The sequence below is a fragment of the Salvelinus alpinus genome, chromosome 27, assembly GCF_045679555.1.
Source record: "Salvelinus alpinus chromosome 27, SLU_Salpinus.1, whole genome shotgun sequence".
In the NCBI taxonomy this organism is placed as follows: Eukaryota; Metazoa; Chordata; class Actinopteri; order Salmoniformes; family Salmonidae; genus Salvelinus; species Salvelinus alpinus.
The window spans coordinates 27716922-27736103 of record NC_092112.1 but is presented as its reverse complement, the minus strand read 5'-3'; the positions used below and the strand labels follow the sequence as shown (position 1 = coordinate 27736103).

Sequence of the window (19182 nt, the reverse complement as noted above, 5' to 3'; positions counted from 1 at the left end):
CGATACAGGCAGGCTTACACACCTGCAGCTGAGAGCAGCTCAAACCACTGTACTGCTACTCTACTCTCTGATGCAGCACTTTACATAAGTCTTAACATCCCCCTCAAATGGAAGAGGGTTGGGTGTAGTGTTTTCAGATGAGGCAGATGTGGCAGCTGCGTGTAAACATTGAGGCAGATTTGCTTTAAATCCACCCTTAATGTCAGTCTTTTAGACCAAGTGAAGGCATATGGGCTGCAGAAATGGAGAACTACATGAAATTACGTTGGGCGATGTCAACCTTTGTCCTTGCGCGATTATGTACCCATACAACATTGTGATATACGACGCTATCGTCCCCCTATTGGCCAACCCTAAACATTTTAATAAATGTTGAAAACGGCAGTCATTGAGAACGAAGTGAAATTGCGTTATGTTCATAACGCATCCTTGCAAGGGAGAGGATTTTCCTCTAGTAAGTTTAGGAATTTTTTATTTTTGTAGGTGTCTCAATTATCCAAAATGCCATATTTACTTCTCTAACAACCCTAGTGATGCCTTTAGGAGATCAGATTTGACACAGTGTAACATGAGAAAAGGTGACAGACTGTGAGCTTCTTTCTCTCTCAATACAATAAATTGGTTATTTTGTAGAGGTTTATTGTCTTAAAAGATTCCTTCCTATCCATGAGAATTTAGCTGTAAAAAAATTGTCTTAAAGTGATGCCCCCGAACATTTCTATAATTTCAGTAGTTTTGAGTGGTACTAGCTCACGAGCCAAAATGGGTGCCCATTTTTTGTTCACTACTTCATCCAATTGTGTACTACGTCATCCATTTAGTACGATATGTTAAGTCATGCAAACATTTGTTTTTGTGCTAAAGATCTCAGACTGCATCTTTAAGTAGGATATCAGTCAGATATGAAGGACGCATTGGGAGTAAAATTATTGACATTGACCCAAAAGTATTCCCCTATGTGCTGTGCTGTCATGGCCTCTTAAGCTGAGGGGATGAAAAGAGAAGTCAAACTGAAGATATTCTCATACCCATTCTAGAACCAACCAGTAGTTGTGTGTGCTAGATTCAGGCTCATTTCTGTTTTTATGCAATAGCATTGTGGGGCCACTGAACCACAGGAGGCTGGTGGCACGTTAATTGGGGAGGACGGGCTCGTGGTAATGGCTGGAGCGGAATAGGTGGAATGGTATCAAATATATCAAACAGGTGCTTTCCATGTGCTTGATGCCATTCTATTTGCTCCATTCCAGCCATTATTTTGAGCCGCCCTCCCCTCAGCAGCCTCTGCTCTACAACAGAAAGTCTTATATGAGATATTAACATAGTTTTTACAGCTGATGTAGAACGACTAAAGCATATTTTAATTACTCCTTCCTTTCAGTTGACTGTTCTCCCTGCTGATTGATCAACAAGGGGATGCCAGAAAGCACTGTCAGTTTCCAGTATGCTGGCTAAAAGCAGCTAATTATAAATAGGGCTGTGAGTGCATTAATTAACAATTATGAACATGTGACCTTGTAGGAGGCTTGTACTTAATTTGTGAATGTTTATTTTAATCTTCATGTTCAGTCTGGTGGGGAAATAAACACATGCACAGACATGGGCTTCTAGTTGTAAACAGTGCCAACGCCACTGTGAACTGGGGTAGGGCCTGGTAGAGGTTTTCGCATTGTGAATAATGTTTCCTGTGTAGCGCTGAAGTAACCATGGCAACCATGTTGTTCATCTGTGTATGATTGTAAATAATATGTCAAACATTTCTTATTGATTTAGAAAAAGGATATAGAATCCAATTACATGTGTACCTATTTTAAATGAATTGAAATGGAAAACTGGTTATAAACTGCTAATTTATGATGTAGGATCCTGCTGTCTTTTTTGTTCACTTCTGTAGTTTCATCCTTTCAAGATAAATGACTCAATACTTAAAGGCAGCATTAATAGACCTTGGTCTACTACTACAATAAACAGCACTCCTTCTCTTTATCAGTAATAACCTGTGGCAGTCCCCCATTTTGACTTGATTCAGTATTAACAGTAAAACTGCAGTGAATATCCATTTGGTTTAAGTTGAGAAATATCACAGTATGTTGGTACTATGAATATTATCAGATCAATCTATGGAAAGAGCAAAGCCCAACCCCAGTGTTGGTAAATCTACATGAATTATTCACAGCATATTGATTCAGAATAATATCTTGGTGGATTAGTCCAAGGCTAAATCATCATTTCAGGTCCCTTTATATATACACAAGCCCAGTCAGGACACATTAGGGAAGACATAAATACATCCAAGGACTATTAGGTTTTATTAAGACCTGCTAGTGGCCTCTGTTTTATTCATTTGAATGATTTGGCCTACTATATTTAGTGCCTACACAGTTGGGTCGTTATTTCTTTGCCTTCACAGGACGTCTGTCATGCTCCACTAACACAGCAGATAAGATGAATACCCCCTGATGGATCACTACACAGGGTTTGAAATTGGAAATAGGGTTTGGCTACTGATAGCCTTTCAGACAGCATCACAATTATATGGCAGTGACTGATTCCTCTGTGTGCTTATTCCTGTAATAATGCATCTCAGCTTACGAAAGCGAAATCGACAACGACAACAAAAACAGATCCTGCTAACTGCCACACTGGCTGATTTGTTACTGTTTTATTAATGCCTAGTTATCATGAATAATCTATGAGTACCTTGAGGGCTGCCTCGAGGAATGCTAAAGAAAGACTGGCGCTTGAAAAGATTGTACTGAATATGAACAGACAAAGCCGCATAGTACCACATCAACACGTTGAAAGAAATGATCAGTCCTTGAACATGCACAATGCTGCACATGTGGAGAGTTCGTGCAACAAAATAACCATAGACGTGGACTGGGAAGGGACCAGCTACTGTATGTCTGAGGATTCCTTCCTGTATTGAAAGTGACCCTTGAGTGGAGTAGACACACAGAGACCAGAGAGAGTGTGTGTGCCTGTGCGTCTGGAGGTGTTGTGTGTATGGCAGAAATGCTACAACTTCCCCAGATCGTTGTATGTTTCCATGACAACTCTGATAGGTGATAGCTGGAGTATTGGTGCATGACAATGTTTCGCAGCGCCTTTTCAACCTCCAGCGGATGGATGATTAGTGCTGTCTGGGAACATGTAATTGTTGGAAGCAGCCATTCCAAACATGTACCAACAGACGTAAATAAACCACATCTGAATGACTACATAATAATAATGTAATATGTAGCCTAATTAAAGTGTGTGTTAGCAGATAATATCTAGAGTGTTCTAACTGGCATCGGTCCGTTTAACAAACAGTTGGATGGATTTATTAGCTCCACAGGTATATTGTTCGGAGCAACACAGGCCAATACATTGACGAGGTACATCCTTGACCGCACCCGTCTCTCGGTGTACTAACAACCTGCTAAGGTTCTGAGGGGCTGAGACGGACAGTGAAAGTGTGTGTCATCAGTTCAGCCCATGAACAAGACTATGGCTATGTTTACACACGCAGCCTAATTCCACTAATTGGTATTTTGACCAATCAGGTCAGCTCTTTTGCCAATAATTGGGAAAAATATCAGAATTGGGCTGCCTGTGTAGGACCCATCCCAATGGATGACCAAAATAGAGGAAGGAGAACACCCAGCATAGTTAAATATAGTCAGATATTTATAAAGTAAAGTAAGTCCATTTGTACACATATTATCAGGAATACAAGGTCAAAGCTGTTCCATTGTCTCTAAGTCCGAATAGGATGAAAATCAGCGGTCTAGGACAGACTAAATCTTACAAACGGACAGTCACAAGTATTAGAGGTCTAGGATGGACTAAATCCATAGCTGCTATCAGCTACCCTGAGCGTTTTCCTCTGTTCCAGTGAAAAGTGATCTGTCCTCAGCTAATTCTGTGACTCCAACACACAAAGAATAGGCTACTGCAAAATGCTATTGCGACAGAGATTCAATGGCCATTCACATCTTCCACAGCAGAATGTCTGTATTGTTACGCAGAAATATTTATACATACAATTTATTTATAGAAACAATTTACTTCATCAATTTCCCTGTCAATTACCCTTTAATTCTGTGTTTCATTCTGCCTAATTAACAAGAGGGGTGAGAATGAGTCATCGTAATTTGTGCAGCAGCCAGCAGGTTGACAGGAAAGTGCAGTTACTTTCCAGATGCACAGGTAGTAGAGAGACTTCCTCAAACTGTTAAAGGCTGTGGAGGCACTTGATGTGAGCCACAACGACCCCACGAAACCCCTGCCATCTCCAGTGGGCATGTGAGTGGGCTGTTGGAGCCAACACTAGGGATAATATATTAATTGATATTCATTGTAGTTCAGGTATTTTTTTCACTGTTTGATTATCACTGATTATTTATTTGCCTGTTTGATCTCTCCCTCATGAAACACATGTACTGAAGAAGACTCAAGGAGTTGGTCCTATTGGTAAAGTAGTGTTGGCCAAAGAAGATCACGGTAAATTCCACCACCAATGTACCCCAAACCAAAGCCTTTATATTACCATAATGTGTTGTTCACCTGTCATCGTTCATGGCCTCATGATTCGTTCATGGCCTCATGATGATGTGTGTGTGACAGGGTGATGGATCCACACGGTGTTCCAGGTTGAAAACCCCCCACAGTTCTCCAGGACATAGGGACTGCTGTGCTGAGCCATGAAAATGGCTTAAATAGAGGCTGTAGTAAGCCCTCTGACACGGTGTAACATGGCCATTTGAATGACAATAATGACACCCGATGATTCAACAGTATCTAGATTCTCATACACTGTGCTGCTGTAGAATTACATCAGAGAGAAGAGGCCTTTCCCTCCTATTGCTGCTCAGATTACATTTCATCATTCATAATTTCATTATTCATGGAACATGCTGTTTTTCTCCCTGTAAACATTGTGATTGTCGCTCTGAGTGACTCATGTGGTTTCCACCAGAAGATTGACAGCTCCAAAACAAGCCCGTCTTGACTGTCTGTGAAAATGTCCCTGTGTGGGCAGAGAAGCAGGGAGATAAAATGTAAGTCGCTCTGGATAAGAGCGTCTGCTAAATGACTTAAATGTAAATGTAAATGTAATTTAAAAAAAAAAAGACTAGGTTATGTTGAGGTGTCTTTCTGACTACAGGAAGCAAAGCTCAGCTCATTGTTTTTAGTTGTGCTTAAGTTCAAAACTGTCTCATCACCACTAAACCGTCTGTTGTTTGTGACAGCTTTCCTTGACATCTGATCTTGTGACAGCTAGCTTCGGTACAGAGTTAGGGAGGGCGGCAACACGAGACTATGCAACAGCTAACTTGACTTCAAGGTAGAGAGATTTTAAGGTTTGGTGAATAAAGTAGACATATTCAAAGGCACTGGAAACATTGCTGTGATTCAACTGATATGGATGACATGACATTTATTTGAATTAATATAGAAATATTTCCTTTCTTTTATCCATTAAAATAGAATCAGTAGGTTATATCCATATGGAATATTCAGTCAGTCCAGACCCTTTTGAAACTGAAAAAGTCAAAATAGGTTTACATTTCCATAATGCTTATTTTCGCCAATGAACACCTGCATTGCTTATCTGTTATAACCCTACACCAGACTATTTGTAGGGACTATGTATATAGAGCACAACTATCCGCTTTATCTGCAGGCTATTTACATTGCTGTATTCCAACAGTAGGCCCAAATCAGTGGGTTTATTCCTCAGGTTCAACAGCACTAACTGTGGTGAAAGCACTCTCCCTGCTGGCTAATAAAGGTAGTTCACGTCCCTTCCAAAACCAGTCGCCTCTCATAATCACCGCACAGTCTGAAGCAGGCATTCAGAAAATGCACACTGACGAACCGGGGTACCTCTGCAAACATTTCATTAGGGAACAGGTGCATCTTTCATGAACTCCCCGTGTGTGTGGCCAACACACATTCTTCACTGTTTGTAAATACAGCAGCGTCATCATCTTCACCTGTGTGAACCATGGAATGAATGCTGAGGTTGTCCATCGCGCGCACCGATAATCGGATCTAGTCGCTCGTGGAGTACCCGAGCCCCACGTCCTCTCCCTGCACGGAGCAGAATGCACCCTGGTTTCTGATCGTTAAATGTTTAGTTCAGAGATGATATCCTCGCAGCAGAATCATGTTGTCACCACCATTGAGACAATGCCTCCTGAAACCATTACGGCATCGCCGACCCTGGTTCAAAGGATAAGAAAAGTGTTTAGCAGGTAAGAATGAGAAATGTTAGGTTACTCCCGACTTGACTGGACCAAATGTGATAAAATGCATACAATTCAAGCATAGGCTATTTATAATTATTCGTTTTTAATTTTACATCAAACACTTGACATAGCGTATTATTGTTGCTTCATTCGTTTCTTTTGTAAAGCACCACTTGCCAAGTTTAAATTCAGTGCACGTTTATCAAAACGTCATTTTCTGAAACAGCGGAGCAATTGGTCAGAGCAAGAAAAACATATTTCAGCAGTGTGTGAATGCAGTTTTACAGTAGCCTACATTGTCGTATTTCAATAAATATTGAAATGCTGTTTTTGGTTATGTGTTTTTGATATTTGTATGGAAACAATAGTGTTGTAGCATGAAGATTCAGCAATCATCAACCACCTGCATAAATCACAATTACCTAAAGTAGTAGCCTAGTGGTTCCCAAATTGTGGTGTCCAGTTGGGTCGCGCGGGTAGTCCATTCATAGGCGCTGTCTTCTGCCCTTGGGAGTACTGTTATCTTTTGGCCGGGGGACGCATCTTTTTGCCGGGGGGCTTGGACTGAACTTTAAGCATCACTTGGGGTTACGGTTTTGGAAACATACCTATATTTCATATCAGCAAGATATAATTTTCAAAAAATCTAAAGGTTAAATTACTGCACACCGTTATAGGGTTAGTGTCCCAACACATCTCCATGTTAAAGCGCTTGTTACTAATTAGCTACAGTATCTAACGTGCTTGAACGTCTGTTTGTAAGTGTAACTGTGTAGGACGTATAGCGTAAGTGTAGTTAATCAACTGGAGACGCACCAGAAACCTGCTTCAGTAAGTGTACCTTTTTTATTTGAAAGATTATTTCTTGCTGATATGAAAGGTAAATTCCATATGTTTCGAAAACCATATCGCAAGTGATGATTGACATTTCTAAACGTTAAAACGGAGCATTGGGATTGTCGTTCACATGGTACCACCTGTATAGCTGATAACCCTATAATGCAGAATGCCTTGGTCCGTTGTATTTTTTTTGCATTGCAACTAAAACTTAAAAAAATAATTTGTATACATTTTCGAGATGAAAAAAACAACACTTTCAGTGTAAACATAGACTAAAACAAAGTATAGAAAAGATAATGGACCCATATTTTGAAATAATAACCTAATAATACATTTACAGTCAACAAAATAAAAGCTACACAATCAGGTCCCCATTGATTTTGTTATAATGTTTGAGCATAAGAACACAGCACTAAGACATGCTTCGGGAACTTCGGAGACTCCTAAGTCTTTTTTTAAATCTCCCGCTTTGGGCTGGATGTGTCATTGTGTAGTTCATACATGCATAATATATGAGCAGAATTACTGTTCTACCTCAGTTCAACACAAAATCCCTAGTTTGAAAGCAATTTATTATATGGAAGCTGTGCCATTTTCCCCACATGGGCCAGCCCCCTAGCAATTCGAGTTCTAGCCAATGAGCTTCAGGCCCTGGCCATTTGAGTGACAGCTAGCAAGATGCACACACAGCAGAGAGAGAAAGGGCAATGACGTGGTGTACATATCTGCACATATGTGAATACAGTATGCAATTTTCTGAGACTGCTTTTGGCTTGTGAGCGCTACTTTAAGAATTACTGGTTAAGAAGTATACAAAAGTACTGGAAAATCTCTTTAGATTTTGTGTAGAATTGCAGGAAATTAGTTTAAATCCAGAATGGATAGAATTGCAGAAAAATTGCCTTTAAAACTGCATCACTTTATTTCAGGTCCATAGCCAAATGTTCTCTCCGCTGCCAAGATTGTTTTTGACTTATTCTTTGGTCTGTTTGTTTTTCACCGCTCAACCCTTTTGGTGGGTTGCGACTCAAAAGACACCTCAATTGGCAGGTCACGAAGCAAAAAAGTTTGGGAACCCCTGATATAAACTGTTACAACCTATGGAAGAGTAATGTTTTGATTTTCATCCTGCTTGTGTTATGCTTTTAAAATGTGTTACTTTTCTCTCAAATTATGTCAAAAGCCCAAAACCAGCATTCCAGACTCTCTTAAGGGTTCAAATTAGCAATTGTAGTGTATGCTATTCACTGGTCAGAAAATAAGTAATTACTGGTCTCTGCAAATTCTGTGACAGTGGTCATCAGCATAATGTCAAGTGGAGAGTCTGGGTGAAAAATACCTGTCAAGCCCCTTTGTTCAGTGGTGTGTCCCAGTCAATCATAAGTTTGCCTTTTTTTAATCTTTTTTATTATTTGAATTATATTTATTTATATATACACTACCGTTGAAAAGTTTCGGGTCACTTAGAAATTTCCTTGTTTTTGAAACAAAAACAAAAAAGAATTGTCCATTAAAATAACATCAAATTGATCAGAAATACAGTGTAGACATTGTTAATGTTGTAAATGACTATTGTACCTGGAAATGCAGATTTTTTATGGAATACCTACATAGGCATACAGAGGCCCATTATCAGCAACCGTCACTCCTGTGTTCCAATGGCACGTTGTTTTAGCTAATCCAAGTTAAAAAATTTAAAAGGCTAATTGATCATTAGAAAACCCTTTTGCAATTATGTTAGCACAGCTGAAAATGGTTGTGCTGAGTAAAGAAGCAATAAAACTGGCCTTCTTTAGACTAGTTGAGTATCTGGAGCATCAGCATTTGTGGGTTCGATTACAGGCTCAAAAGGCTAGAAACAAAGAACTTTCTTCTGAAACTTGTCAGTCTAATTCTTGTTCTGAGAAATGAAGGCTATTCCATGTGAGAAATTGCCAAGAAACTGAAGATCTCGTACAACGCGGTGTACTTCTCCCTTCACAGAACAGCGCAAACTGTCTCTAACCAGAATAGAAAGAGGAGTTGGACAACCCGGTGCACAACTGAGCAATAGGACAAGAACATTACAGTGTCTAGTTTGAGAAACATACGTCTCACAAGTCCTCAACTGGCAGCTTCATTAAATAGTAGCCGCAAAACACCAGTCTCAACGTCAACAGTGAAGAGGCGACTCCGGGATGCTGGCCTTCTAGGCAGAGTTGCAAAGAAAAAGCCATATCTCAGACTGGCTAATAAAATTAAAAGATGGGCCAAAGAACACAGACACTGGAACTCTGCCTAGAAGGCCAACATTTACAATGACGGCCTAGACCGGCCAAACCCGGACCATGCTGGGCCAATTGTGCGCAGCCCTATGGGACTCCCAATCACGGCCGGTTGTGATACAGCCTGGATTCAAACCAGGGTGTCTGTAGTGACGCCTCTAGCACTGAGATGCAGTGCCTTAGACCGCTGCGCCACTCGGGAGCACCCACATGGGTCTTACAGCAAAGCCTATCCAAACCAGTTGGAGACTCATTAATTGAAAACAAGGGTTTACTTGAGTCATCCAAACCCCAGGACCAGAGTTGTTAAATTAATAGTCTGTTGCTTTTTTTATTCCTCTCTCTGCTAAGATTTGGTTTGGATCAACAGTGTGTGTGTGTGTTTACCAGTGCCATATCACCTTAAGAAGTGTGTTTGTGTGTACACTCTATACTCGAGCAAGTGGTGCTTTGTGTTGGTTCCTCTCTTGTGGAATGTCTGTGGCATGTGCTTGTGTATCTGCTTATTGTGTGTGCCTCTGAGCCTCAGACCGGGGTAATGGAGGTCCAGCTGCGACAGTGAGAGGGCACAGTGGAGGATGACAGCTGGTGGTCTTGCCTTGGTCTGCCTACTCTCTACTTTCTCCCTCTCTTTGCCATCTGCTGCTCCTCTTCATCCCTAGAACTCCCATATAGCCAGAGAACAATGTCCCGCGAGGTGTAATCTGTGCAGGCCCAGATCGGGCTGCCCACTCGGCTGCTTTGGGGCTATTGTTGTCCTGGAGGGAGAAAATTCCACTCTCACTGTGAAAGTGACTCGCTGTTGTTTTTGTTATCAGGATGTTGCTAAGGGCTGCCCCAAAGAATCAGGCTTCAAGGTTTCTGTGACCAGCTGGAAGTTACTGTACTGAACTGTCCAAGAATACAATAATACTCTTTCTATGCCAAGAGATATGAAAAAGGCCATCTCTGAAATGGCTGGATGGATGCAGATAAATGTGCTTCTGATGGATTGGAGCATTCTTGTATCAGGGTTGTGAAGTGTTGTGTTTGCGGAAGCTTGGATTAGCTGATGCCATGACGGAATATCAGAAAAGGGAGTCTGCTACACCACTAGATAGTAATCTATCACCTACCACCGATGAGTAATCTATCAACTACTCCTGTTTTTTTCCCATCATCTCTCTAACCTTTTAGCTATTGGCTAATGGCAGCTTCAGGATCTATTTGTTTTGATAAGGCTAAAAGTTTACATGCAAATCAATATTTGAAACAAAAACATTAATCAGGTAGTGTAATGTAGTGAGCAGGTAAACAATAGGTTTGTAAACTGCAGTATATAAATTATGTAAAGATGTACTCTATCCTAAAGGGGAATGGTGAACAATTACAAGCAATACAAGTTTCGGAACTGCTTTTCCCTTTAGGGACTGTGCAGTTTTATTGTTTTGCAGCATGTCACAGACTAACTTGAGGGAATTCATCAACACAACAACAGAGAACAACAGAGTAGCACAATTGCACCAAACTTGATTTCTGTCTCTTGACTTTATTCAGTCGAAGCAGATCTTTGGCTCTGTGGTAATTTCCCACAACAATGCGTTTACTGCAATGATCCATCTTTTTTTCGCAGCTTTTGAGCTTTTCTTGGCTGCCTGACACTTTCTATTTTTTATTAAATATTACAAGAACTGTAATAACATTCATTGCTTGAATGGTGGGTTGTAAGACGAATAAAAAGAGACATGTCCTCTGAATCCATTATCTTATGGGTCATTTTTGTCCAGCCTGGCCTCAGGGCACAAACAAGACACATTTTATGCTTCACTGTAGAAAATGGAGGCTCCGTCTCCTTCAATGGAGCTCTTTTATTTCAATTACCAACCTTGTTGCGTTCTCTCACCTCATAAGATGTATTTCTTTGACTATCTTGCAATGGTGCAACTGGGCAATGTACACTGAGTATACCAAGCATTAGGGCCATCTCCATAATATTGAGTTGCAAGCCCCCTTTTGCCCTCAGAACAGCCTCAGTTCATCAGGGCATGGACTCTACAAGGTGTCGGAAGCCCATGTTGAGTCAAATGCTTCCCACAGTTGTGCCAAGTTGTCTGGATATCCTTAGGGTCGTGGACCATTCTCGATACACACAGGAAACTGTTGAGAGTCAAAAACCCAGCAGTGTTGCAGTTCTTGACACAAACCGGTGCAACTGGCACCTACTACCATACCCCGTTCAAAGGCACTTAAATCTTTAGTCTTGGCCACAGAGTTACACATGGAGTAAAACAAACATACAGTCAATAATACAGTAGAAAAATACATCTATATACAATGTGAGCAAATGAGGTGAGATAAGGGAGGTAAAGGCAAAAAAAGGCCATGGTGGCGAAGTAAATACAATATAGCAAGTAAAACACTGGAATGGTAGATTTGCAGTGGAAGAAATACACAATACATACACAATACATACACAATCCAAGGCTTAAAAATCCTTTAATCCGTCTCCTCTCCTTTATCTACACTGATTGAAGTGGATTTAACAAGTGACATCAATAACGGATCATAGCTTTCACCTTGATTCACCTAGTCAGTCTGTCATGGAAAGAGCAGGTGTCCTTAATGTTTTGAATACTCAGTGTATATCTGTAATGACAGTACTTTAGGCTGAGATCGATTACACACAGGATTGAGAGTGATCTAATCAGTTATAATATAGTAGTAAGGATAGATTCTGCCAGACATAGGATCTCTTTTACTCATTAGTTGTTGTCATTCAACCTTGTGAAAGTCAAGCAGATGGAGCACTTCAATAGGGAGGTTCATCGTTTCAACTCCTGAAAAGAGCTCCTGAGCAAATTTTAGGCAATGGCACTCTTCTTATCTGCAGCTGGAAATACAAACTTGTTCCACCTCTTCACACAACAATAATTAAACATGGATCAAGAAATGTGTGTGCTGAAGCAAAACATTTTTTTCCCCGGTTCCTGCATTGCAAAAGAAAAGGCTGTTTGATAGAAATAGCTAGAAATTAATGGTGGCTTTGAAAATTTAGTGGCCAGCCGGTGGTTATTTTCATGGCTTTTAAACCAATGCTTTTTGGTTGTAATGTGTGATTGAGGCTCCAATAGGAGGGTTCCACTGCCAGGCAACCTGGGGTATAATACATGGAATTTGGGCGGCTGTCTGAGGAAACGGCAGGCGGCGAGCATTGTTCTGGTGCATCCAAACCATTCACATGGCTAGGCAACACTTCCTGGGTCTCACAGCGCAACTTTGTTCCTCTTTCCTATGGCAGCATGACTAGGCACTGAACAGCTGAAGTTAAAATGGTTAGAATGTCTGGAACTATTAAAGGGAACCCCAGAATCTATCTGGCCCTTTAAGATGGAATGTGAAGACTGGTGCTTGGTTGAATCAAAAACTTTCAAATATAAATTGATAACATTTTGTGAAATATTTGAAATACTTAACTCAGCATGATATAGATAGTCATACAGAGCTTGGTCTAACAAGCAATCCTAGTCACTGTCTCTGCAAGCAGATCATCAATACTAAAGCTCTTTGCTGAGCCATGGTTGAATGTCACTTGCAGTTTTGTAGTTTAATTTCGGAGTGTAATTTCAATGTAAGTCAGGTCAAAGAGCCTTACATGAGAGTCACTCTGATGTCAAATGGAACCATATAGAGTCAGACAAAAAGTTCACTCTGAGCAAAAGTTGAAACTGAAAATGGGGTATCCAGTCCCAGCAGGTCTAACCTTTGTCAAGTCTCAGATGTACAATGTCCTGTTTGTGTTTAGTTTAATACTGACAAATGCTACATTAGGGTGATTCCTCATGAAACTAGAACAAAAAAAGACCATGATTTTGGAGATTTTCACGAAATGTAATTAAAGGGTCCTTGTTAAAGGGGCAGTGCAGTTTAAAAATGTGACTTCCTGTTTTTTTTAATGATATTTCCACACTGAGGTTGAAATAACACTGAAATTGTAAAAATGATAATAATCCTATTTTTGTGTAATTTCAGCCTGTTCAGGTGGGATGGTGTTTTTGGCCCAGATCATGGCATCACAATCTGATCTGATTATTCTGACCAATGACCAGTCATCTTTTATTTGCATATATGTATCCTCCTTCTTTGAAGGGGTAAGCGGGGTAGGCTCTAGAGCAGGCGTATTCAACTCTTACCCTACAAGCTTTTTTTCGGTTCTACCTGATAATTAATATTATACACCTGGTGTCGCAGGTCTAAACCAGTCCCTGATTAGAGGGGAACAATGAAAAACCACAGTGGAACTGGCTTCGAGGTCCAGAGTTGAGTTTAAGGGCTCTAGATGATCCTATCCGCCAAGCAGGGCTGTGTATGTAAATATATTTACATTTGTATCAACAAGCCCACACTATCAGAATGAGCATTTCAATGGCAAAAGGAGGCTCAGAGAAATAAACACACTGATGTATTAGACATACAGTGATTTAAAAAGTGCATGGGTGCTTTAACATATATTTAAAATGTGTATCTTAAAGCATGATTGAGAAATAATTAATTGTAAATTTGAATATTTTAGATATTTTTGCCTTACCCAGGCCCCCTTTAAAGAGATTCTTTGGTACTTTTGTATACTTTTTAGCCAGTAATTCTGAAAGTAGCGCACACAAGCCAAAAGTAGTCCCAGAAAATTGTGTATGAAGTCACATGTGCCAATATGTGCACCACGTCATTGCTCTCGCTCTCGCTCTGCTCTGTGGGCGTCTTGCTAGCTGTCACTCAAATGGCAAGGGGCTGAAGCTAGAACTTGAATTGCTAGGGGGCTGGCCCACATGAGGGAAAATGGCACAGCACACCTTGCAGTAAAAAGCTGCTTTCAAACTAGGGATTTCATGGTTAATTGAGGTAAGACCATAGATTATGCATGTATGAACTACACTTTATCTAGGTATCCATCCAATTGGCGACAGATTTTCAATGCAAATATTCAAAAATATGCATAAAGAAAACTGAAATGCGCCATTTCCCACCAGTGGTGTGTTTCCACCAAACTGACTTGTTGCGGTTAAAAATCAGTGCGTAATGACATAATAAAAATCAAAAGTTCAATGTGTTTCCATCACATTTTCCACTCCAGGCTAGGTAGGCTAGTCTACATGATGAGATCATTATGGATAATATTTTTACTTGTCAAATGTCAGTCAAGCATTGATCATCATGTCAACAGGATAAGACGCTCTATTTATTGGAAAGGAGCATCAAGCTCATTACCGTGCACGTTTACTTCCCTGTGAAGTTCATCATAATTTATCGTAGTGGGAGGACCACACACCATATCATTGTGTGACTCCAAGTTTACTTTGATATGATGGATATTATATCAATATTTCCACTGCCATTTCTCGCATAATTTATTTTACAGACACAAAAAGATCTCACCATGTTGAACGAACAAATTATCTGTCTGCATTTATAAAATTGTACCAAAACTTCCAGTTTCTATCACAGCTGTTGTGATTTTTTTTACTGTATGACTTTACTCACATGGAAACTGTGGATGGAAATGGGGATATTGACACGTCCAGCCCAAAGCCAGAGGTTTAAAAATACTTACTAGTCACCAAAGTTCGGAAGCATTTCTTTAAGACTCCATAATGTTTTATCTGTAGGTGCTACAAAGCAAAACTTGGTGTCATATGAAGACTTACCGCTTGCTCTGTAGGCCTATGAATAGTATTTTGATGTCAATAATAATTTTCGTACATTAATTTACTAATATTGAAAATATAAACCTGAATATTGAAAATATTACATTTTTGATTTGGCTAATATTTCAGTTGAACATTATATACTCTACGGGCATATCAAAGTTCCAGAGTGGGATCTCTGCTACTTTTTAGCGTTACGATACAATTTGTAAACATTACCAACAGAGTGAAGGTGAAATGGATTCAAAATGGTCGCCCTCTACAGGTGATTTGCAGGATTTGCAATGATATACAGTAAGTGAAAGGAGGACTGTGATTGGTTACGTTGTCTACTATGACAATGTCTATGTATAAAATGGGCCTGACTTTAAAACTAGTAGAGATCCCACTCTGGAACTTTAATATATGCCCGTAGAGTAGATTATGTTCAACAATATATGAAAACATTAGCCAAATAATTTTTGACATATTTAAAATATTAATGTTCATATTTTTCAATATTCATAAATGAATGTAAGAAAATGGATATTGAAATCTAAATTCTACGTTTTCTTTGTAGCATTTACCGATGTAACAGTAGAGTCATCAAGGAGGTCTGGGTAAGGCCAAATTGTCACAAATGTTCAAACTTCAATTAATTATTTCTTAATTATGCTTTAAGATACACATGTCAAATACAGTATATGTCAACAATCCTTCCTCGAAAGGACCATTCTATGGATTCAATTACGTGGAAATCAAATAAATCATTGTGTTTTTTTTGTTCTTGTTTCATGAGGAATCACCCATTGCATCACGCTCTATTGTGACCACTTCACTGCTCCTTTTGAAGTTAAATGTCATTATTCACAGGCTGCCACACTCCTCAAAATAAAATAATGAGTTAAGGAAAAGGCTGTCACAACTATGAGATTCACGGTCACGCGATTGTCAGTTTGTTAAAAAATGAAGGATGCTGTCTGCCATTTCCATCTGCATTTGTCTCTGAAAATAACCTTGTTGTCAGCCATCCCCCTTTACAAGAGTTTATTGACTGTACAATGCATTCGGAAAGTATTCAGACCCCTTGACTTTTTAAAAATTTTGTTACATTACAGCCTTTTTCTAAAATGGATTCAATAGTTTTTTCCCCCTCATCAATCCACACACAATACCCCATAATGACAAAGCAAATGTATTAAAAATGAAAAACCGAAATATTACATTTACATACACTACCGTTCAAAAGTTTGGGGTCACTTAGAAATGTCCTTGTTTTTGAAAGAAAAACAATTTTTTTCGTCCATTAAAATAACATCAAATTGATCAGAAATACAGTGTAGACATTGTTAATGTTGTAAATGACTATTGTAGCTATAAACGGTAGATTTTTTTATGGAATACCTACATAGGCATACAGAGGCCCATTATCAGCAACCATCACTCCTGTGTTCCAATGGCACGTTGTGTTAGTTAATCCAAGTTCATCATTTTAAAAGGCTAATTGATCATTAGAAAACCCTTTTGCCGTTATGTTAGCACAGCTGAAAACGGTTGTGCTGATTAAAGAAGCAATAAAACTGGCCTTCTTTAGACTAGTTGAGTATCTGGAGCATCAGCATTTGTGGGTTCGATTACAGGCTCAAAAGGCTAGAAACAAAGAACTTTCTTCTGAAACTTGTCAGTCTAATTCTTGTTCTGAGAAATGAAGGCTATTCCATGTGAGAAATTGCCAAGAAACTGAAGATCTCGTACAACGCGGTGTACTTCTCCCTTCACAGAACAGCGCAAACTGTCTCTAACCAGAATAGAAAGAGGAGTGGAAGGCCCTGGGGCATAACGGAGCAAGAAAAACCAGTCTCAAAGTCAACAGTGAAGAGGTGACTCCGGGGTGCTGACCTTCTAGGCAGAGTTCGTCTGTTGAGTGTCTGTGTTCTTTTGCCCATCTTAATCTTTTCTTTTTATTGGCCAGTCTGAGATATGGCTTTTTCTTTGCAACTCTGCCTAGAATGCCAGCATTCAGATTAGGGCCTAATGTGAAGAGTGTTGCCTCTTCACTGTTCACCTAAGAAGCATCTAAGTGACCCCCTGAGAAGCTTGATGGTAGGCAGCTAAGGCAGTTATTTAACAAAACAATAAAAAATGAATCCACGATTGTTTTGATGTGGTAATATTCTGCTAATCAGACATTGCAGTGCATTTCAACACTGCTGTATCGGATACCTTGCAAATAGCTTGGGGCTATGGCTCAGTGAACTGGTACTTTTTTCCCCAGTGGGGTAATTCTGCTTTTGTTTTGTTTCACACCAATGGAATCAGGAGATATTTTCTGTTTGGAATTTCAGCCCCTGCACATTTAAAAAGCAAGGCAACAGTAAACATTTAGTCCCCACGAATGATGCAGTGCCCCCCCCCCAGTTCAAACTCGACTGTACTGACAGTAACAAAACGTGCCCGTTGCAGCGCCCCCGTCTAGCCGATATGAATGTTCTTGCATATGTTGAGTTTTTACAGTGTTTGCAACATGTATACCAAATATTGTTACAATACAAATATCTGTAACTGACTTATATGCATGTATATGCCAGACCACGTGAATGTTTATTGGTCATGGAGGCCATGTTGTTTTGGGTACTAGTCTGGAAAATATTGCGTTGAGACCTTTGTCCATAGATGCTACATATCAAGTTTTGGTCATTTGGTTGCAGAGAAGTAGTGATTTAATTTTTTTATGTTTTCCTTGTGAGGAGAGGGACCTACAATGCCTTCAGAAAGTATTCATACCCCTTGACTTATTCCACATTTTGTTGTTACAGCCTGAATTCAAAATAAATTAAATTGATCTACACACAATAACCCATAATGGCAAAGTAAAAACATGTTTTTAGAAATTGTTGCAAATTTATTGAAAATGAAAAAACTAATATCTAATTTGCATAAGTTTTTACAAGCCTGAGTCAATACATGTTAGAATTACCTTTAGCAGCGATTACAGCCGTGAGTCTTTCACGGTAAGTCTCTAAGAGCTTTGCACACCTGGATTGTACAATATTTTCACATAATTTTTTTTGTGATTCTTTTAATCTCTGTCAAGTTGGTTGTTGACAGCCATTTTCAAGTCTAGTTTTCAGGCAGATTTAAATCAAAACTGTAACTAGGCCACGTCTTGGTAAGAAACTCCAGTGTATATTTGGCCTTGTGTTTTAGGTTATTGTCCTGCTGAAAGGTGCATTTTTCTCCAAATATCTGTTGGAAAGCAGACTGAACCAGGTTTTCCTGCAGGATTTTGCCTTTGCTTAGCTCTATTCCGTTTATTTTTATCCTAAAAAAACTCCCTAGTTCTTGCCGGTGACAAGGATACCCATAGCATGATGCATCCACCACCATGCTTGGAAATATGAAGAGTGGTACTCAGTGATGTATTGTGTTGGATTTGCCCCAAATATAACACTTTGTATTCAGGACATAAAGTTTTTGCAGTTTTACTTTAGTGACTTATTGCAAAAAGGATGCATGTTTTGGAATATTTGTATTCTGTACAGGTTTCTTTTCACTCTGTAATTTACACTGAACAAAAATATAAATGCAACATGCAACAATTTCAAAGATTTTACTAAGTTACAGTTCATATAAGGAAATCAGTCAATTGAAATAAATTCATTAGGCCCTAATCTATGGATTTCACATGACTGGGAATACAGATATGCATCTGTTGATCACAGGTACCTTAAAAAAAGTGGATGAGAAAACTAGTCAGTATCTGGTGTGACCCATCTGGGTGGCTGGTCTCAGACAATCCCACAGGTGAAGAAGCCGAATGTGGAGGTCCTGGGCTGGCATGGTTACACGGGGTCTGTGGTTGTGAGACCAGTTGAACGTACTGCCAAATTCTCAAAAATGACGTTGGAGATTTGTGGTAGAGAAATGAACATTCAATTCTCTGGCAACAGCTCTGGTGGACGTTCCTGCAGTCAGCATGCCAATTGCACGATCCCTCAAAACTTGAGACATCTGTGGCATTGTGTTGTGTAACAAAACTGCACATTTTAAAGTGGCCTTTTACTGTCCTCAGCACAAGGTGCACCAGTGTAATGATCATGCTGTTTAATCAGCTTCTTTTTATGCTGCACCTGTCAGGTGGAAGGATTATCTTGGCAAAGGAGAGAAGCTCACTAGTAGGGA

At 39.6% G+C, this 19182-nt stretch overlaps 1 protein-coding gene across 1 annotated transcript in view; it reads left to right on the top strand.

Moving 5' to 3' along the window:
• Window positions 1-5825: 5825 nt before the first annotated feature.
• slc35f1 (solute carrier family 35 member F1) overlaps window positions 5826-19182 on the top strand; it is a 155620-nt gene continuing 142263 nt past the window's right edge. Inside the window, exon 1 of the mRNA XM_071370071.1 lies at window positions 5826-6245. Coding sequence (XP_071226172.1) covers window positions 6121-6245 — 125 coding nt within the window. The 5' untranslated portion in view covers window positions 5826-6120. The remainder of the gene's footprint in view (window positions 6246-19182) is intronic.